At 46.0% G+C, this 21,640-nt stretch overlaps 5 protein-coding genes across 5 annotated transcripts in view; 1 reads left to right on the plus strand and 4 right to left on the minus strand.

Annotated features, from left to right (window-relative positions):
• LOC128305475 (putative cyclin-dependent serine/threonine-protein kinase DDB_G0272797/DDB_G0274007) overlaps positions 1-21,640 on the minus strand; it is a 64,457-nt gene that overhangs the window by 26,235 nt on the left and 16,582 nt on the right. Inside the window, exons 2-4 of the mRNA XM_053042946.1 lie at positions 1,062-1,254; positions 742-799; positions 38-198 (exon numbers count right to left, since the gene is read on the minus strand). Coding sequence (XP_052898906.1) covers positions 38-198; positions 742-799; positions 1,062-1,254 — 412 coding nt within the window. The remainder of the gene's footprint in view (positions 1-37; positions 199-741; positions 800-1,061; positions 1,255-21,640) is intronic.
• LOC128305479 (uncharacterized) lies at positions 3,062-4,656 on the minus strand. The gene is made up of 4 exons (XM_053042950.1): positions 4,346-4,656; positions 4,139-4,230; positions 3,877-4,021; positions 3,062-3,808 (listed from the first exon to the last, which is right to left on the minus strand). Exons 1-4 carry the CDS (start codon positions 4,479-4,481, stop codon positions 3,669-3,671), a joined length of 513 nt encoding a protein of 170 aa, XP_052898910.1. The 5' UTR covers positions 4,482-4,656; the 3' UTR covers positions 3,062-3,668.
• Positions 4,972-6,056, minus strand: LOC128305478 (uncharacterized). The gene is made up of 3 exons (XM_053042949.1): positions 5,844-6,056; positions 5,325-5,555; positions 4,972-5,243 (listed from the first exon to the last, which is right to left on the minus strand). The coding sequence occupies exons 1-3, from the start codon at positions 5,971-5,973 to the stop codon at positions 5,101-5,103; spliced, it is 504 nt and encodes a 167-aa protein (XP_052898909.1). The 5' UTR covers positions 5,974-6,056; the 3' UTR covers positions 4,972-5,100.
• On the plus strand, positions 13,793-14,802 carry LOC128305477 (uncharacterized). The gene is made up of 4 exons (XM_053042948.1): positions 13,793-14,022; positions 14,101-14,192; positions 14,265-14,406; positions 14,472-14,802. The coding sequence occupies exons 1-4, from the start codon at positions 13,908-13,910 to the stop codon at positions 14,645-14,647; spliced, it is 525 nt and encodes a 174-aa protein (XP_052898908.1). The 5' UTR covers positions 13,793-13,907; the 3' UTR covers positions 14,648-14,802.
• LOC128305481 (uncharacterized) lies at positions 14,864-15,815 on the minus strand. The gene is made up of 3 exons (XM_053042951.1): positions 15,686-15,815; positions 15,338-15,577; positions 14,864-15,246 (listed from the first exon to the last, which is right to left on the minus strand). Exons 1-3 carry the CDS (start codon positions 15,813-15,815, stop codon positions 15,092-15,094), a joined length of 525 nt encoding a protein of 174 aa, XP_052898911.1. The 3' UTR covers positions 14,864-15,091.

The following is a 21,640-nucleotide window of genomic DNA, read 5'->3' on the forward strand; positions in this document are numbered from 1 at the left end:
TGGGAGGTTGGCCGAGGGAGGGGGGGGTGTGACTTACCTGAGCGGTACCTGTCGGACCGGCGTTCCCTGCAGGGACCGACTGGTGGAAGAACACATCGACGTGGTCAAGCTGGCCGACTCCCAGTGCTGCACCAGCGCATTCAGGCGGGCCTCTTCCAGCGCTTGTTCCGTTTCACTGCTCGAGTCATAATCTGGGCCCTACAAAAGACGCCCCCACGCGGAAAAAAAGGGAACCATTATACAGCAGGCACGTTGTTAACCTGTTCCGCGAACCACTCCACACGTGATAGAATAAACGTTTTCCCCGTAACTGGACTGTTTTGGACAGCATAGTAGGAGATGATTCATCGCACTACCTGGAATCCGAATCAGCAGCTTCCAGCTCTGTTCACTCCGCAACAAAAGCGGTGGTTGCCGCATGAAAAGCCCATACAAAACAACTATAAACAGAATTGATTGGATTCCAAACTCAATTTACTCTTTGCGCCAAAGTTCAGCGTCTCTCGGCCAACAAGTGCACAGGACACCGTCTTGAGGTCCCTGTGCAAAACCCGCTCGGCTCTGGCAGGACACATCGTCGCCAACAAAGCACACATGTTGCGTCGGGTGGAAAAATGAAACACAAACAAAAGGCAGCAAACACGTAGACACACATACACATGCGAAAGAAAACACGCTTGTTACGCGTGATACGAACGAAACAATTCAATTTCCCCAAACAACCCCGAAAAAAAAACCTACCTCTTCGATCTTCTGATCCAGCATTCGGAAGAAGTTCTGTTGGCTGGAGGATATTTCCCTGGAGGAAAGCCGACCCGGTCGGCACACAGAGAGAGAGAGAGCAGCATCGTTTGCAATTTCATCGTGTCCATCGGTGTTGGGAACGGTGCCGCAGCAAGAAAAAAACAACAGAGAAGGGAAATAAGCAGTAAGCACCGGTTCGATGATTGGTGTTTGGAAAATCGTTCCCACCGCTCGGCATCCGCCTCCTCCTTCACAGGCTCAATTCCTGGAATTTGTTTCCTTTTCGCCCGAATGGGGTAACACCGCCGCATACTTACTGGCTCTGGAGCAGGGATCCATTTTTGCGGAGTATTGACACGATTTCCCCATTCGGCGGTTCCGGTGAACCGTCGTCCCGCAGCGAATGTTCCTCGTCCAGCTTCTCCTTTTCGCCGTTGAGGTCGCCCCGTTCGCTCCGGTCGTCACTCCGGCCGTTCTGTCCGTCCTCTTCGTCCGCTTCGGCATCCTCTACTTTTTGCGACAAAAAGCAGTCAACATTTTTGTTTTGTTTTGTTTTTGGTTCGGATTGGACGGAAGAAAGGGAGAATAAAAATTAATTTAAAAGCGAAATAATCACATAACGTTAAAACAACAGCTAAATGACAGTTGGACAACCGGAACAATGCAGAAGCAATATAAATGATTGCTCGGCTCCTATATGTGGGCTTGCCACATCGAGGATCCTTCTCGGCCGGTTGTACTACACACACACACACACACACACACACACACACACACACACTGTGTGTGGAATTTTGAGCGTGTTTCGGTGGTAAAAGTAAAAGGTCACATAATTTCGATGGTGGCGCGCTCGCTTTCATCGATTTTTCGTTTTTTGGACCACTTTGTTCAACTCCCACACAGGAATCGCGCGCACACACTACCGGTTGACCTTTGCACTTTCCAGTCAAGTGATACTGCGTAACAGTGTTACTGGTTGTTGGTAATCGAATTTGGGCATGGGCTCCCACTCCCTCCACAAGAGAATATCCTCATTTCCGTGCATTACCATCCGTTCGGGGATGGTTTGGTGGTAACGCTGTATCAAAAGTGTAGGAAAATGTCAAAGCTCGTACTTGAAATCCGATGCAAATCCGGTAAAAGTTACCAGTGGCGTTACTGATACGTTCTTGAAGGGAGCAACATTACCAATATGATCGACTTTCGTTTAGTTTAGTTTTTTTTGGCGTGGGCATACGAAGAGTGTGTGTACGGACAAGAAATAAATAGATTTAAACTTATGTTCTACACCGAAAAAGAACCCAAGAGTTTTGGAGTTTTGGAAGTGCTGAATGAAATTCTTGATATTGAAGAAGCTGCTTTCCTGCCAGTCCAGATCAGTAAATTGTTTCAATAAAATCCCAATTTTCTATTTCCAATAATTTGTCATGGAAAATACCATTTTCACACAAAACTTTCCCATTTATGCGAAAACCGTCGAATTGGTGTATGTTTCATCTCGTTAGATATTGATCGATTTTCTCAAATCTGCCAAACTGCTGTCGAACATCAGGAAAGTGTTTCATGAAACAACAACTTTGCACAGTTTGGGACACAGTTTGGGGTTTCCTAGAAGGAAATTGAAGCGAGGAGTTGAAGTCTTTGGCTCAACAACCGCGTGAGGTCTAAGGTCTGCCTTCTCGCTTTCTTTGACTTTGATATAGTCGTAGCTGGGGCAGTCAGTCCTGCGTATGGATTAATTGAACCAGGTGGGATTTTGGACACGTCCTGTGTCGTGTTGGACTGCTGGCGCTACCAAATACACCACCGGGCCCGCACCTCGGAACTCTCCAGTAATTGAGGCTCAATCCTGCCAATTGTTGATAATATTGCTGCGTTATGAAACAATTGATTGAGTGGACTATAGAATTAAGTAATTGTAAACATCATCCAATGCCGAGAGACAGATAGGCAAAGCTTTTCTTTTCGTTGGAACGGCTTCATATGGCCGTATAGACTTATTTTACCACGTAGCCGGAGAATCAATCCTTGAAGCATTGGTCCAGATGGGATTTTGGTCCGGTCCGTTCGTGTGAAGGATGGCGCCGCTACCATCATGCCACCGGACCGCCCCAAATATGAAGAGTTAAAGGAGATAAAACTGATGATTTCTCTTCTGATGCTCTTCTGTTAGAACTCTTGTTCAACGTAAATAAACTATTTTAAATGTCATCATTAAATAATCATATCATTAATAATTACAAAATTAACGTAAAAAATGATACTTATATTGTTTTATTCGAATTATTCGTCTCGCACATCACACGTCTCATCACACATCACAAAATAGACACAACAAAACGGTTAAGTAGGATCTCAAACTACTTGCCCAAAACAAAACATTACATTGAAAAGTGACAACCTTGACACACTCTAGTCCATCACAAACCCCCGGTTCCTGCACACATGACAGCCAACAACCTTTCCACTTTCATTGCGAATGGGTCAACGGAAAGTTAGCGGTAATGTCCTTCTCTTTGTGTTCGGTGACTAGCAACCAGTGCAACAATTACACCAAACCGTCAAATGTCTCATCAATGAGCGCAAGTGTTGCCGATAATTTTGGGTGTCTTGTAAACATTGATGCTTTCATCCGATAACGAGACGTCGTCCATAGTGAACAACAACAGCACAGCGAGCGGTTTTGTCTCTGCCGGCCTTCGTTCACACATATATGTGGGGTTTGTGACTCCCCCGAGTCTGGAGGCATCTGGCGATAGTTGAGGGGCAGCAGCAGCAGCCTAGGGCACACAACGTTCACTAAAACGTAAACAAACAGTTTGCCGATAAAGATGGCCCGCGCGTACACGAGCTTGCCATTAGAGAGGTTGTCAGTCAATTGAGCTGCCCAGAAAAGGAACATCTTTTTTTGCTGTCCTCTGTCTCTAGTGTACCCTTACTAATGGGTAGGATGGTTGGCTTTGCACCGATCCTGGTGCTGGTGGTAGGGCATTACATTTACGATCTTCCGATCGAAACAATTTCTTCAGGATGTACAAAGTGTAGTAGAAGTACACTACTACCGCTGGAGAAAGGGTGAAGAATAGAGAATTGAATAAAGAAAGGATGAACGCTCACACAGTGGCAGCTTACCGAAGAACAGGACTGCATCTTGACCTCTGCGCAGGTAGCAATCCTCAACATCATCGTTCCACCGCTTGATCACGTCCCCGACACAAATAATCAGCGTCTCTATACCGAACACGAACCCGATCGGGTACAGCAACAGTCCCACCTCCTGTCAATCAATAAAAACCACGCTCATAAGCCATGCGAATCGAACGCAACAAACCCAGGGCCACCACCACCCGCCGGCCGTGGTGGATTGACAGTTCCGTGAAACCACAACACCTACCAGCCAGAGTGCCTGATACAGCGAAGTTACGGCAATAATCCACATAATCTGAAACACTCCATCTACCGCGGGATGATGGCGCATTCCAAGACCTGCCAGGGTGTGTGATGCAATGAAAAATAACACACGGACAGTTCAAATTAAAACCATCAACAACGCTACCACGGCCATCAGCCGGCCCATCTTCCCATTTGCCCATTTTCTCACCCTCGAGGAAACGATATTCGCCCCGGTTCTGCAACTGTACAATCCACTGATGTGCGTTTACAATTACATGAAACCCGACTATGAGCACTATAATGCAGCCGTTAAACTTTATGTACGCACCGAACTTAGGCTCCATGCTGCGGGAGCCGTAAGCGCTTCGGTGCTTCCAATTCCAATTCCAACGTGCGCTGATGATGTACGGCGGGAAACTGATACGCGATATTCCAGTTTGGTGCTGTTTCACGTGATACGCGAACCAGCGGGCAGAGATAGTGTTTCGTTCACCAATCCTAGAACCATCCTTATCGCGTTTGTTTACGGCCGATGAGTTCAGTTTTCTTTGCCCGGGACTCGTTTCGAGTTCGGGAGCAGATTCTTCCAACGCTAACACGAATTCCCCAGCAACGGAGACGGAGACGATTCTTGGTGATTAATCACAAATGGAAAAAGCTGCGGTACGATTGATAGGGTAGTAATGCGATTTACGTCATCAGAATGTTGTTGTGGCCATCGCTGAAGGATGCTTCGAGTGTGCTTCGAGATAGCAATGTGCCAGAAGCTGCTAGACAATGGCGGCAAGAAGTTAACAACGGCGCACCGTAATCTTCATGACTTTGTGGGGGGCGGGAAGATTTTACTATTTCTTGTGTCCGAGGTTTTTGCCTCAACATCACACATCCGCTATTCATAAGTTAAAGTAGGATCTAGTGCTTAGAATTAACCTTACAACTAATCACTGAAGTTGCGGCGCTTCTTTAGCTGTAGGTATCGTCGGGATCTTCGCCGAAAAAGAATTTCACCGGACGCCGTGCCTGCTCGATGTCTTCGTCATCTTTGCACAGACTGTCAAACGCGCGGTACAGTATGACCAGCGTGTATCCCACGTACAACGGCACCACTGTATCAGGGAGGCAAAGAGCAACACAGATTAAGCGTACAGTACACACGTCGATCGAATCTCAATAGTCGCGTATCTTACGTAGAAACACTGCTGCCTCGGCCGATAGGATCACCTCGAGCAGGTTGCGGTGCTCCAACTTGCTGACCAGCTGCACCAGTATGAGGCTCCACTCGACCAGAAAGATGGTGGCGAACGGAAAGATCGTTTCCTTACGCTCGCAGATCAGCCCCAGCAGGAAGATCAACCCAGCGACGATCCACGCGATCGAAAAGATCAACTGCTCGAGCGGTCGTGAGCGGAAGAAAGCATCTGCGTTGTGGGGGAGACGGGTGTGGCACACACACACACACACACATACACGGAAGATGGTACAACACGTCGACACCATTGTTTTAAAAATGGGAAAAGGTAAACGCAAAACAAAATAAACATCACCAAACAGGTCCCGCAAATTATTACAACTAAAAATAACTAACAAATCGACTTCGCTCTGCCAGTGAAGAGCCACCACCCCTTCGGAAGGTGGTGTGGCCGCAGGGAACTACTGCGAGAAGTTCGACTGGGTCTCCTCCTCCCCCTCCCCGTTTGCTCACTTACATTCGCTTGCGGTGCGACTCAGCTGATCTTCGTTGAGTATACTGGCGACGTAGATGCAGCCGAAAAACAGGGCAGATATGGCGATTGCATACCCGTGGGATTTCACGTACCGTCTTAGGGGGCGCTCCATGGTGCACTCTTGTGTCGGTCGGGGACTCTTTTGGGGACTCGCTCGCACTGCGAGATGTCTAAGCACGCGCACGTATCAGTAGATCCACTCCAGGGAATCGATTGTTCTCTGGCTGGGAACTGGCGAGCGACTGAGGTGCGACTAGCCGGAGGGAATCAACAGCAGCAGTGTGGGAATGAAGCGGCAGGGATCCCCCCGATATACCCGTTCACGATCGGGCACACACGCACATACGCACACGCCACACCAGTCGCGCCGAGGAAAACTCGTTTGAGGCGGTCAAGCTCTCGCTGCCTACTGGCAAACGGCATGGTCAACATAACGGCCACCTCGGCTGTGTTGTGCGCGCGCGATAATCCGGATCACTGTTGTGTACGAAGCTGGCAACCACCAATACTAGGGCATCGTCGCGTCGCGAGGACCCGACAAAACCGCTGCTGCTGCTGATGACGACAGAAAAAAAAGCGCCACTAGGGGTCTAGGCGGCGAGGTACTCACTTCGCTGCATTGCATACTGAACACATCTTCCCGACATTCCCAACCAGCGGCGCACCGGTGTGGAATTTGGGGTACCGCGTCGCAGACTCAGAACGGGCAAAACAACATGTGCACGTAGTCGCGCACGCACACGCATACGCAAGAGCGGAGGTGTGCTGGGAACCTGATCTCGGAGTACCCCACTGCAATGTAACGGTAGAAAGACGCGCACGATGCGATAAGCAAATACGCATCGACGGCTGTGACCGAATCGGAGGAATAGAGTGGCGGAATAGAGTCGGGATCATATGCGTACGACGGTGGTCCCTTGTCGATCGCAATCATGTAACGAGCAAGGTGACAAGCAGTGTGTGAGGTTGCGTTAGAAGTGTCAACACACAGCATGCTGTGCGCTTCGGGGCATGTTTTTAGACAAAATGTGTTCCAATTTCTGTGTCTTAATGCCACGTGTTCGACACTTGTTTTCTACCGAATTTTGTTTGCTTTTCATTGGATAGTTAACACGAAAATGTGTCTTCATCTGTAGAAAAAATACTTTATCAAGGATGAGGTACAAGATCTTATCTGATCTTTGTGGTACAAACACAAGGGATCAACCGCGCCTTGAGACGAAGAAAAGAATAAGCTGTTCTATTTTAGAAATTATCATTGCCAAAGTCGTTAAAATGACGATTGCCGTTCAGTGCTCTTGATAAATGTGTCGACATATTTTTAATTACATGAACCCAGAGAATTACGTATTTGTATTCAATGAGGATCGAGAAACGGACAAAGTGATGATGATTCAGTAAATGCCACGCCGTGTGATTGGACATCATTATCAAGAGACGTTATTGTTTTGCAGCACTCTATGTTGAATAGATTATCAAACATTAAATGTTATCAAATCTCAATTTCGGTTTAAACTGGTTGTTGACGCTGCTAGCCATAAAATGAAACATTTCAAAATGACAGTTGTCAAGTTCCAACAGACAGTATAAACGGAGGGGAGAGCTAGGGCCACGGCTGAACATGGAGACTGCAGGGGGAGTAGCGAAAAGAAAGCTAAAAAGGAAAGACGCGTTCGACCACTATTTTGAGTTGTCTATTTATATTTGTTTCTTACTTGCTATCCGGTTGGAGAAATAAATCAGTGAAAACTTCAAAATGGGTCTTTCGTTTGTTACAAAAGTAACAAATTTCTCAAAATAACGAAATGCAGTTTTCGAAAGAGCTTTCTAAAACGGTGTGGTGATCCACAGACGCTACCAATACAACGATAGACGCAAAACTACTTCACGCTCAGAACGCGTCCTTTGTGCGGCAAAAAGATACGGTGCGACGTATAGAAGAGTGCTTGTGCAAATTACGGCGTGGTTCGATTTGCAGGAAAGTGAATTGAATAGATAGTGAGTGTTGAAGAGAGACTAAAGTGTACGGTAACGTGAATTGAACATTAAAAAACAAAATGGACGATCAGCCGACAAAAAGCGGCCATGATGCCGAGGATAATGGTGTTGGTGAAGTGACGCCAGAGAATAAAGGTGCGATTCCAAAGCTTTCCAAGAAGAAGCTGTTATTCCAGGACGAAAGCGACTATAGTGATGGTAATAGTCGACGTGTAACGCGAAGCATGCACAAGCAGCAAGCGGAAAGTGGAATAAGGGGAAAGCTGAAACCCGCACCAATTTCTTCGAAAAGTGTTGAAAGTTCTTCTAGTGAAGAAGAAGTAGAAGAACAGTCAAATAAAGAACATCGACGTGTTAAGTACGAAAGTGACGGTAGTGTTGGTAAAAACCGACGCGTAATGCGCAACACGCGCAAGCAACACGCGAAAAGTGGAAAAAAGAAAATGGTGAAACCTATACCAAGTTCTTCGGAAGGGAGTGAAAGTTTTTCTAGTGAAGAAGAAGAAGAAAAACAGCCGACCAAAGAACAGCGACGAGCTCGGCGTGGAATTTCTCAGAAATTGCCTGTGTTCGATGGAAAGCCTGAAGACTGGTCGAGGTTTTACGGTGCATTTAATGCATCAAACAAAGCATGCGGTTATACGACAAGTGAAAACCTCGTGCGGTTGCAAGATTGTCTTAAAGGTCCGGCACTGGAACTAGTTCGAGGAAAGCTAATTCGACCGGAATCAGTACCACTGGCTATTGACAAGTTAAGACAAGTATACGGAAGAACTGAGCTTATTTTGCGCAATTTGCTAACGAAGGTGCGCGAAACAAAAGCTCCTAAAGCCAATGAAATGACAAGCTTCTTGCCGTTCTCCAACGCGGTTGAAATACTTTGTGAACATCTAGAAGCTTCGCAACTTGAATACCATCTCCACAATCCGCTGTTGATACAGGAATTAGTGGAAAAGCTTCCAGACGCGGACAAGCGAGCTTGGGCGCGCTTTAAACGAGGTCATCACTCTACATCGCTGAGAACCTTCACGGATTTCCTGAACGAAGTGGTGTCTGAAGTCCTCGAAACCACCTTAGAGATCAGTGAATATATGCCTCAATCTTCGAAAAAAGATGCACGTAAGAAGGAAACGGTGATACATCATCAGACGGCGCAACCAGAGAGAAAACCTTGCCTTGCGTGTGACAAAACGGATCATCGCCTGCGTAACTGTTCTGTTTTTAAGGAATCAACACTAAAGCAGAGGCAAGAGCTCGTAACGCAACACAAACTATGCAAGCTGTGTCTTAACGGGCATAAAGGAAAGTGCATGGTGCCATCGAGATGTAATATAGGGGATTGTAACCAAATGCATCACCCTCTTCTGCATGAACAGGTAGGATCTATAAAAATTGACGGTACTAGTGCGCATGTGGATGCAAATGGAAGTATGTTATTTCGCGTGGTTCCGGTAGATGTTTATCATAATGGCATAAAAATAACTGTTCTTGCTTTTCTTGATGAAGGGGCATCTGTAACATTGATAGAACGTCGTTTAGTGGAGCGTCTTGGGGCGGACGGTGTCCCAGAAGACCTGACTATGCGGTGGACGGCTGGCATTGAACGAGTGGAGAAGGGGTCACAGAAACTAAGCTTATCAGTATCATCCGTAGGTTCAACAGAGCTACAGCTATTGAGGGATGCGCGCACAGTCGAAAGCTTAGATCTTCCACTTCAACGATTAGATCCGAACAAATTGAAAGAACGCTACACACATCTTCAAAAAATTCCTGTGCCATCGTATACGGGTAGACCAGAGATCATGATAGGACTTAACAACATTGATATGTTCACACCCTTAGAAGTTGTTTCCGGAGAAGAAAATGACCCTATTGCAGTGAAAACGAAGCTGGGTTGGGCTGTTTATGGCTACACAAAGTCTGGTGCAACAAATAACAACATCGGGTATCATAATTGCATAACCAATGAAGACCTGTATGAGCTCATAAAAGAACAATATAAATTGGAAGAATCCGTCACCACAACTGCCAGTGAATCCATTGAAGACAAAAGAGCGAAGGAGATTTTAGAACGCACAACCAGACGAGTGGGAGAGCGATTTGAGACGGGACTGTTATGGAAAGAAAAAGAACGAAATTTTCCAGAAAACTATTCCATGGCGATAAAACGCTTTAAGCAACTCGAAACGAAACTGATGAAAACTCCTGAACTACACAACAACTTATGCCAGCAAATAGAAGAGTATCAACGAAAAGGTTATGCCCATCTCATTACATCGGAGGAGTTACATAACACACCATCCAACAATGTCTGGTATTTGCCGATTAATGTAGTATTGAATCCCAAGAAACCTGGCAAGGTAAGAGTCGTATGGGATGCAGCTGCAACCGTGAAAGGAGTGTCACTCAACACCGAGTTACTTAAAGGCCCGGATCTGCTTGTTCCCCTCATGCAAGTGATCATTGGTTTTCGAGAAAAGAGAATCGCGTTTGGTGGAGACTTGCGTGAAATGTTCCACCAGATCCAGATACGGGCAGAGGACAAACAGTCTCAAAGATTTGTCTTCAGAAAATCTACAAATGAGCCGATGGGAACCTATGTGATGGACGTGGCAACATTTGGAGCGGCATGCTCACCTTGCTCAGCGCAACACATTAAGAATAAAAATGCAAGCGACTTCAAAGATCAATTTCCTGAAGCAACCGAAGCAATCATAAAGCGACACTATGTAGACGACTATTTTGATAGTACCGATACGGTAGAACAGGCCATACAACTGGCGAAAGAGGTCACTCTAGTGCATCGTAAAGGAGGATTTGAAATTCGCAATTGGGTTTCGAACTCAATAGAATTCCTCGAAAGCTTTGGAGAAACAAAGGAATTAGTCCCAATACACTTCAATAAAGATAAAGAGACCTCCAACGAAAGGGTATTAGGCGTGATATGGGATCCAAGAGAGGATATGTTATCTTTCTCAACTTTGATGCGAGACAATTTGAAGCCGTACATCGAAGAGATGGTTGTGCCTACGAAGAGAATTGTAACCAGCTGTGTTATGGGTCTTTACGACCCTCTGGGCTTAATTTCGCTTTTCACCATTCATGGCAAGATCCTCATTCAACAGCTTTGGAGGTCAAAATGTGATTGGGATGACGAAATAAATGAAGACGCTATAGCTCTATGGCACAGATGGATAGAGCTTCTAGAGAAGATCAAAGCCATAAAAATACCTCGATGTTACTTAGACGCAACACATTCGAATGCCATAGAATCGATCGAGCTACATATATTTACAGATGCCAGTGAACACGCATACGGATGTGTAGCATATCTCCGTATTCTGGCTGAAGGTAAAATTCGCTGTAAACTCGCCATGTCCCGTAGCAAAGTTTCACCATTGAAACGACAAACAATTCCTCGCCTGGAATTGATGGCAGCGGTTTTAGGGGCTCGAATCAGTCGCACCATCATTGATACTCATTCATTAAAGATAAAAAAATGCACATTTTGGACAGACTCCAAAACTGTTCTCAGTTGGATCAATTCTGAACAACATAAATTCGTGCAATTTGTAGCTTTTCGCATAGGCGAAATATGGGAGCTTACCAACAAAACAGACTGGAGATGGGTGCCAACTCAACTGAACGTCGCCGATATTATGACCAAATGGGGTAAAGGTCCTCCACTAGATATGAATGGAGAATGGTTCAAAGGTCCAGCCTTTCTTTACGAGCCTGAAGAAAATTGGCCTGCTCAAGATGAAGTTATAGAAAGCACTGAAGAAGACACCCGGAAGATAGTGCTATTTCACTCCGTAATTTCATCACCACAACTCCCAACCTGGCAACGATTAGTTCGTGTTATGGCATACGTAAATCGATTCATCGACAACTGTGTAAGAAAGAGGCAAAAACAAGCAATCCACACAATAGAAGCAACTGAAAGGCTCTCAAAATCACTAAGAGGTAATGTGATCGCTCAAAAGATACCATTACAAAAAGAAGAGTTGGAAAGAGCAGAGACCAATTTGGTAAGACAATCACAGTGGGAATCATTCCCAGAAGAAATGAGTATCCTTAACGCGAATCTTGACAGCTCAGACGAAAGGGCTAAAAGAAAGATAAAGAAAAAGAGCCCAGTATACAAGTATTCTCCAGTGTTAGACGAAAATAGAATAATGCGGATGGATACCAGACTGACTAACAACCCCGATCTTCCATTCGACCAACGTTATCCGAAAATACTGGCAAGACAGAACAATATCACAAAAAGGATCGTTCAGCACTATCACGAGTCCTACGGACATGCCAATAGTGAAACGGTCTTAAACGAGATGCGGCAACATTTTAAAATCCCGAAACTTCGAGCAGCGATCAAAGAGATACGTCGTCAATGCACTTGGTGTAAAGTCTACAAGTGCAAACCTTTTACACCAAGAATGGCGCCGCTACCTATTGAGAGAACAACACCAAACCTTCGTCCATTCAGCGCAGTCGGGGTCGATTATCTCGGTCCATTAGAGGTCACCGTTGGGCGGCGCAAGGAGAAGCGATGGGTAGCTGTGTTCACTTGTTTGACCGTAAGGGCGGTACACCTGGAAGTCGTCCACAGTCTATCAACCCAATCCTGCATGATGGCGATTAGACGGTTCGAAAGTAAGTTCGGGAAGGCAGACGACATCTATTCCGACAACGCGACGTGTTTTCGAGGTGCTGACAGCGAGCTACAACGTATTAAACGGATCTTCTACGAGTGTGCAGAGAAGGTCATCTCGGCGTCAACATCATGGCACTTCACCCCACCTGGAACTCCACACATGGGCGGCGTGTGGGAGAGGATGGTTCGGTCGGTGAAAGAAGCGATGCGGGTGCTGGATGGCAACCGGCCACTGACAGACGAAATCCTTGTTACAACGTTGGCTGAAGCGTGTGAAATGATTAACTCTCGACCGTTAACCTATCTGGCAGAAGATTCATTAGAACCAAAAGCGCTTACTCCTAACCAATTCTTGAGGGCACCTGGGTCGTGTACTGCGGTTTGCGAAAGTTATAATCTAGCTGAAGGATTGAGGAACCAGTTCAAACGCTCGCAGCATTTAGCTGATAGGATGTGGGAGCGATGGACAAAAGAGTACTTGTCGTCCATAAACCAGAGGAGTAAATGGTATGAGGATAAGAAAGAGTTGAAGGTTGGTGATTTAGTGTTCGTTGTCGAGGGTAGGAATCGAAATGAATGGTTGAGAGGTAGAGTTGAAAAAAGAATACGGGGAAAAGACAATCGAGTAAGACAGGTGGATGTGAGACTAGCGAATGGAAAAATCTTGAGGCGAGCAGTTATACACTTAGCAGCTATGGAAATACTGTAAGTCCATCGTTGCGAACGAGGGACGTTACGGGTGGGGGTGTTGACGCTGCTAGCCATAAAATGAAACATTTCAAAATGACAGTTGTCAAGTTCCAACAGACAGTATAAACGGAGGGGAGAGCTAGGGCCACGGCTGAACATGGAGACTGCAGGGGGAGTAGCGAAAAGAAAGCTAAAAAGGAAAGACGCGTTCGACCACTATTTTGAGTTGTCTATTTATATTTGTTTCTTACTTGCTATCCGGTTGGAGAAATAAATCAGTGAAAACTTCAAAATGGGTCTTTCGTTTGTTACAAAAGTAACACTGGTAATCACCACACACGTCATGCAATGTAAAACACACGATCGTACAGATCACGCACGCACGCAATTGTGAAACATTTCAAATATTTCATGAAACCTTTCATCGTTAAGTTTGCTTCGTATTCGTGCACCGATCTGAACGCGATCTCAAGCTTTCGATTTTCCGCTGTAAACGGTACGCAATCGATCGTTCGCTGAAACGTCAGAACACCAGAGTTCGACTCGATCGGTCGGTCTTGTGTTGTAAATAAAACAATACCAGCGTTCCGAGCGATCGCAACGAGCTGCAGTCGAAGCAGGTGCCGGTCATAATGATTTAATTCCGATATCCGGAAGCGAACGTTGATCGTTTGTGTGCGTAGTGTGTTGCTGAATTCGCAATGGATAAATATTTGCGATGGTTCATCAAATATCAGGCGTGCATGATCGCGATGCTTACGCTAACGATGGTGGTGGTGATCACACCGGCGATATCCGACAATGGCCAGCGTGAAAGTAATAGCGTTCGTTGCATTTCGATCACTTCCAAGGTTTGTCCGTATGTTTGATGTCGTTGTGTTATTGTACTTTCAGTTGAAAATCTTCGTTTTGGGGGTCTCGTGGCTACAATATTTGGCTTCTCCTGGGCCGCAGCCGTCTTGTGTCTAGCACATGCTATATATAAGGTAAATATCGCAACTGTGCAGCCCAAGAAACTTTGCCTGAGTATACTATGATGTGTGTTATTTCTTACACAGGAAGATAAACGTTTTATATACCCGTACGTGGTCGTGTTCGGATTGGATCTCTCATTGCTGATACTGCGCGAATTCTACCTCATGGTAATCCATGGGTTTTTTATAGAAATAATGACGCTTAAACTATTCATCGCTACGCTAAGTGAGTATTGCAATTTGTTGGTGATATCCAGATTTCTTACTGAATGAACGACGTTCGTCTTCTAGTCGTACCGTACGTGTTTGCCAGTCTGTTTGCGCTGCATCGACTTTTTACCGTGGACCCAATTGAATCTGAGCGGACCGAAGGGTTTGTGCGCTTCGATCGCAACGAGATGACCGTTGTCGAGGAGCCAAACACAACCAGCAATTCGACGAACCGCACAATACCAGAAGTCGCATAGGTTGTGGTTAAATGTAAAACACGAAGGCAGTGTGTAGGCAAAGCCGTCTACACATCATGCAGCCTTCTGCAGGACAAGTTACAGTAAGTGAGTTAACATAGCTTCTAAAACAATGGCAAAGTTACCTTTCTAATAAATGCTTCTGAATTGAACACTACAAACTGTATGATAGCACTATATGCACACTTTATTACTAAAACTATAATAGTTGGTGGAGAGAGTTCGATGAAAAAGATACACTCGATGCATTATCAGCAAGCGTGTTTCGTTTGCTGTTTAAATTAAACAGCTCCTATAGAAGAAACAATCACAAACAAAGCTTTCTATACGACGATAACGCGGTAACATGAAAGATTAGACCGTAACTACTGATGCCGCGGGGTTTGAGCTAAGCATACACACAATACACCGATAGGCAACGGCACAGAATCCAGCACATGCGAGTTATTCCGCCACCAGTGCAGCTTCCTCGTCGATTGCGACTGGATTGGTGATGCCGTTGTTGAACCGTACAAAATTATCACCCGCTTGCGGCTTCGGATCGCTGCTGAACAAACGAGCCAAAGCGATCAGCGTCATGAACAAGTAACAAGTGATGTCTGCAAAACAAAAAAATAACAAGAATGCTTTTATGTTAATATATGCTTCGAATCGGGGGCGCTTAGAATGGTTCACACGCTTGACACATACACAGCACTGCCAGCAACGACGGTATGTTCACAAACACCATGGTGTACCAGCGACGGTCGTGCCAAACCATCACAATGTCCCGGATGGCAAGCAGAAACAAATCGAGCAGATACAGCAGAGCGAACGGCAGCAAGCACTGCTTGATTTCGCGATACACACCGTACAGGAAGGCCACACCAGCTACAAACCAGAACAGTCCCAACACTATCGCCGTACTGCCCATGAAGCGGAAGTCATAATCTGCGTAGTTAATGCACACAATATGGACGAAAAAGGGATTAGACTGTGCGCTTGGCGGGATGCGGGAGTAATTTTTCCAGCAACTACTTGCAACACTGGACAACTTACACATCTCCATCGGATAGTACGGTGGATTATTCTCGTATATCACAAGCGACAATAGCACCGACAACAGCACCGTGAACACACCGATCATATAGCCTTGGAATTTTATGTAAAATCGCAAATAGCGCTCCATTTTTTTTGTTTTGTTTAGAAACTTTGTAGCAAACGGTTTGTATTTAACAGCGAAATACGTTTCGGTTCCTCCAGCAGGACCGTCACAACCGGGCGCAATGCAAACACTAACTGACGAATAATCGCTTTCCGTGCGTTTTCGCTAGGTTCGGCCGACACAACCAGGCCCGGAGGTCAGCGCTTGCTGATAAGCGATTCCTCCGCTCCCGCGGGTCGAAGCGTTATTGTGTGGCATTGCATATGACTCTGCCTGTGAAAGTGGGCGAGATCGTTTTGTATTGATCTTGACCGAGAAAGCGGAAGAGCCTTCGGTATCGGACATGACCATACTCTTTATTTAACCCTTCCTTCAGAGGAAACACGATTAGACGACTTGTGAGCACCGATGGTCGAGTTATCTGCAAGTGCAAGCAATTATTCTGTACCCCTTTTTTAATTGAGTGTTTCGAACCGGTTTATGTCTCTGGAACAGATTAGGGTGTAAAGATTTGCAATGTCATTTTCGTTCTGTTCCGAATGTTTGATAAGGATATGCTTGATGAAACCCACCAGGAAGTTACGTTTATCACTCATGTTGACATCTTTATCTTTTACAAAAGTTTAAGATGACGCTTTAATACTAAAGTGTGATAAAAATAATCTCACATAAAAACATACGCGTGTCAGCTGACGTATTAAAATACACTTAAATACCCCACAATATCCCGCCGAGAGCTAAACATCGAAAAGCGTAAGCTGCAGCTAAAGTAAAAGGCTGCTTTAGTGAAAATGCCACCCCCTTAATTAGTTGCCATCGATCCCGTCGCTAAGATATGTAAATCATACCTGGTCCCAGTTGGAAAAGGAAATGGCGGCCATTACACTCCAAATTAGTACGCAAGCATTCGGTGGGAGCTGGGCGAGCGTTTTGTAAGGCACGTGGTTGCCTGGAGTGCCATAATTTCACGCTCATATTCAGCCCTTCCTTCAGCAGGTGGCCACGGAGACACCTGTTGGCAGCATGGGCATTCATTTCCGGCTCATTCATCACGCACACACCCGCGCTCGCATCGGAAGTTAAGGGGGTTGGGATACACACAAAACGGCCCGATCCTTGATGTTGATAAGAGAGCATTTACATGAGTAATCCGGGCCATTACGAGGCGTGGTTGGGAAAAATGGGATGAGGAAAGCGATAATGAAAAGAGTAAGTTTATTATTCTTTGCGTAAAGAAATTGTTTGATGTGACGTACCAATGTAATTCTGGGTAATGTTCAGATTCAGTCGAACCAAGTGAGGCTACGGATGTTTTAGGAACGGTTGATAGGAACGTCGCTGGATACTCGCAAATCGTCAACTCGTCAACACGGCACCACGAGACGAGCGCTAGCTTTTCTTAGAATGCCAGTAATATTATACTTTGAGGGATAAGATTCTCGTTTAACAATTTGTTTGTAGCCCTCTTTTATCAACTTTCTCAACTTAACCAGCAAATTGCCATAAGCAAAGCAGCATATCCTGTTGCCGTTCACACTCGACCCCTTTTGCAAAGCGATGGAAAACCAAAACACATACGTTACTATCCCAACTGACAGGTGTTACAAAGTCATGTGCTGCAGACGATCCCACCCGTACCGATAATAGATCATTTATCCTCCGGCTAGGTACCTCGTCGGGTGGTTGTGGTTCATGCATGCGGAAAGAAGCCAAACATTTTGCTACCCCTTTTTCGTTCTTCTAATCCGTATCTCCTCGGCCATCTGTTTGAATGTTGTTTTTTTTCCCCCGAAAATTCGAATCCCCTCGTCTAATACCATTGTAAACCTGACAAATGACCAGTTCATCGAACGATGTAGAAGCATCAATATTTCATGTCTCCGGTATCTCTCTCTCTCTCGGTCGGTCGGTATCAATCGATCGATGTGCCGTGGTAGAAAGTTACTGGGTACCCTTCCCCGAAGGACATTCTAGCGATACGGTTGACGAGTTTAAAAAAATAGTTCTTCGTTTTGTTTTCGACAGAATTTATTGGAGAAATACCCGTAAGGGGCACACGTCCATTCTTGAACGTCGGAAAAAAATACGAATTGAACTTTAAAGTATCTTTCAAGGATTAGTTACTCCCAATCTTTTGTCAAATTTGAAAGTTCGTGCAAGATTAATCCAGCATCTTGAACCAAACATCCAGTTTGGTTTAGCATAGCCATAAAGGTCGCGTCTACGTAAGTCACCCTTGAAGCACAAGTATTTACATGTTCCCTGAAGTTCACCATGCCAAACCCACACACACACACACACCGACGAAGGAAGTTTCTATGATGTAATAGATTCGCAGGAACGGATAGCTTCCAGGTGACTGATTGCTATTCTCACACGTCAAACACAGACACAGGAACGCAGGGGGTGGTAAGAGCGGTCTCCTGAGCTGGGCAAACAGTAAAGACGTTTAATATACCTTCAGAAGTGCCCAGTCAATGATGTGTGGTAAATTCCTGGGTGCATGAGAAGGGACCTTCAGCAGCAGCAGCAGCTGAGGTATTGCGTATTGATCTTATCGTGCAAGTTGCTCTCGGTATGTTTGAGAAAGCCCAAACCAACTCCGTACTCGATTGGTCCGAGTGTTGGAACCCCACCGCAAAAAGTCCGCCTTACGTCTTCGGTTTCCTGGGTTCCTACGACGGGCTACCATTTTCAAACATCTTGCGCTCGTGTGTGTGTGTGTGTGTGTGTGTGTGTGTGTGTGTGTGTGTGTGTGTGTGTGCTCTGTAAACTTGAAACGTGACCATCGTGCAATTGTTGTTGTAACCCGACACCCGATTCCTGACACAGAGTGCTTCAGAATGCACGTCACTTGAAAGTCGATCGGGGCACTTACGGTCTACTCTGCGCGGATGTGGAATGTACGGCACGCATTCCCGACACCCTGATGCGGGTATAGCAGCAAATTGGACTGGAGTCGATATGCTCAGTCCTCGGCTAAGTACCATTACATATTCTTCCAGCAAAGAAATGGCTTCAAGCCAGGGAGATGAGTCGCCAGATCGAATATTTTATTGAATAAGATATTTAGCTATGACACTTAAAATCCTTAACCAGCTTCTATCGCTGTCCAATTTGAAGGTGGAACCCTGGAAATGTATTATAATTCTGTATCGTAAGGCTGTAAATAGAACCGCCCGTCAGTCTAGTCGCGACATATGCAAACTTTTCATCAGGTCCCGCAAGTCGCCGTAAGTTCCACGCTAATATTAGCAAAACCCCTACCAATCCTTGGTTGGCGAACGTTTCTGGTGTGAAATCCAGTAAATCTTGAGAAGTCCAAAAGCGATATGGACCGGTTTTCCGGCAGATGGCGCCAGTGTGTAGGCTATCTCCAGTTCACGTTGTACCCCCATCGCTCGCTTCTAAAAGAGGGCGTGACGCGTCGCAGAGTTCGTGCCGATTCTTACGTACCGGAACCGACACACTTTCCTTCTGCTGTGCAGACCAACAAACATTGTCCGGACATCGGTCCTTCTGGTTCTCCTTGTGGAGAAGGTGGAACCTTCTTCCCTCCATGCAGGCAGGACTGGTTTGGCCAACGCCGGAGCGCACGCCCTAGCTGTCATCGGCATTGTCAAGCGTAGCAGGATGCATCTTGTTCACCCCCATAAACTATGCATACATGCATGCAAAAATGCATGCTTCACCGTGTGTAGAAGTGCTTGCCTTTCCCCACACAGGAAGCGGGAGACATCTTCCTTTAGGCTTCGTGTTTTTTTTTTCTATGTTTTGTACCACACCAACCAAGTTCCTGATCCCGTGCATGCATCACAAGATAATAGCGTTTCCTGTTCATGTCTCGGTTGATGTAGCACTCACGGTGTGTCCTCTGCGACAGGGACGCGCGCAGAGAGAGAGCGTGTGCTCGCCGTCTCTTGTCCGGTTGATGTACATTTTTGTTGTTGTTATTGTTCTGCTACTCAATCTTAAGAAGGAAGCACGTCCTCAACAGTCTCACCCCATCATCCGTCTGCACGCTCTCGCTCGTATTAAAGAACGCGGTGCATCCTTTGCCCGCACATTCCCTCGGCGCTGTACGAGCCACAAGAACGGGAACTTTAATCAAACTCTTCGCATTGTACGGGACGCACTTTGGCGATGCGAGCTTTGCGGAGTGAATTGGAGGGGAAGGAGACGCGTTTTGCATGTTTCCTACCTCTCGTACCATGTTTACCCATGCTCTGCTAAAGATGATAAGCGACCTGAAGAAGAACTTTCCTCGTAAATCCGCTGCAAAAAAAGGTGTGGCTTAAGAAAGTGAGGTTAAGAAGGAGAAGGGCGCTCAACTGCAAGATTGAACGAGCGGTGCAACGGTGTGCATGCGAAATGGGGCCATATTCTTGAGGACACGGTCAACGTGTTGTACCTGAACGGTTGACTGACGTGGGAGCCCGGATTACGTGTCATTGGAAGGTACAAGCAACACTCTTGTAGCTATCAGAGTTCCGTCGATTAGTTTATGGATTGCTTTCAAGGATATTCATTCCCTGCTTCTCCTTGTGCGGTTCTCGCATGGATTGGACCACATCTTTGACTTTATAATAGCGTAACCATCATGCTCCAAACCATTCAAACCTCATGAGCGGATTAAGTGTGTCGACCGAGAGCAGTGGGCCTTTTCTCGGTTTTCTTCGTGGAAGGATCCGAATCACGTACTAATCCACCAACCAAATGTTCACGAACAAATGCCTCTAAGCGTCCCCTGTTGTTGCCACCTCCCGCCCCACTATTCCGTTAGCTTCCCCCCATCCTCCTCCATCAGCAATGGGTTCTGCTACTTAATGGGATTCGCCATAAAAAAGAATATGCAATTATCCGTTGTGTGTGTGTGTGTGCCCCCGGTGAGCGCCGGCTGACGAGTGCTTTGCGGACGAAACGGACCAACCGACAACAAAAAAAAGGTCACTTTTTAATCAAGGACATGCGGCGGCCCGTTATCGCCAACGTCCGGGGCCTTTTGGGTGAGAGAGGATTTCTTTCCGCTTTGCTTCCGCTGCCGTTCCCGTTCCACCAGGGCCACACAATCATCGCATAAATGGTGGCCGCGGTCGCGTTTATCATCCACCGCGGCGCGCAAGGACGTAGAACGAAACGAAAATGCCATTTCGTCGCCGTCGTTCATTTAACGGCTCAATTAGTGTGTGCTTATTATTACACAGCGCACTCTTCTGGCCGTCTGCCCGTTAATATTCCCGTGTTCCAACTGGTCCGGTATCTTGATTTTTCTGTTTTCTCTATTTGTTTTTTTGTTTAACGTTGCCTGCTGACGTTTTAAGTGCTGCAACAGCATTAGAGATTTGTAAGCCGGACATGAAATTGGACTTCGGTTGAATGAGGGTTTTTGTTGTGTCTTGCTTTCCTTGCTCCATGGAAATGCGCCACGCTTGGGTACAACAAGGGAAAGACTATTTCAATTTCAAGTACCACACCTTAGACCAACGCTCACGCAAATTGGATCGCTTCCGTTTGCCCGCCTTTTGAACGCGCAAATTGACCATGACCGGGGTTTTTGATTTTCCTGGTGGCCAGTACAAGCGTTTAGTTGCATTCAGGAAAGCAACGAGAGTGGTTTGATCCCCACACATCCACATCAGTAGCAAATGAGTTCGAAATATCTCAGCAATTCCTGGGCTTCCTAGGTACTAAACGGATATGTACAGTTAGGAACCGTCCTTGACACAGAATGTAAAGGATACAGATAACACAATCGAAGGTAGTACAATGTCATTACAATCCAATTCTGCTAGACTTTAATCGTATTCAAGAATTAAGTAATCTTCAAGGAACCCGTACCTTTCGACCGC

This window comes from Anopheles moucheti, chromosome 3 (assembly GCF_943734755.1).
Source record: "Anopheles moucheti chromosome 3, idAnoMoucSN_F20_07, whole genome shotgun sequence".
NCBI lineage: Eukaryota > Metazoa > Arthropoda > Insecta > Diptera > Culicidae > Anopheles > Anopheles moucheti.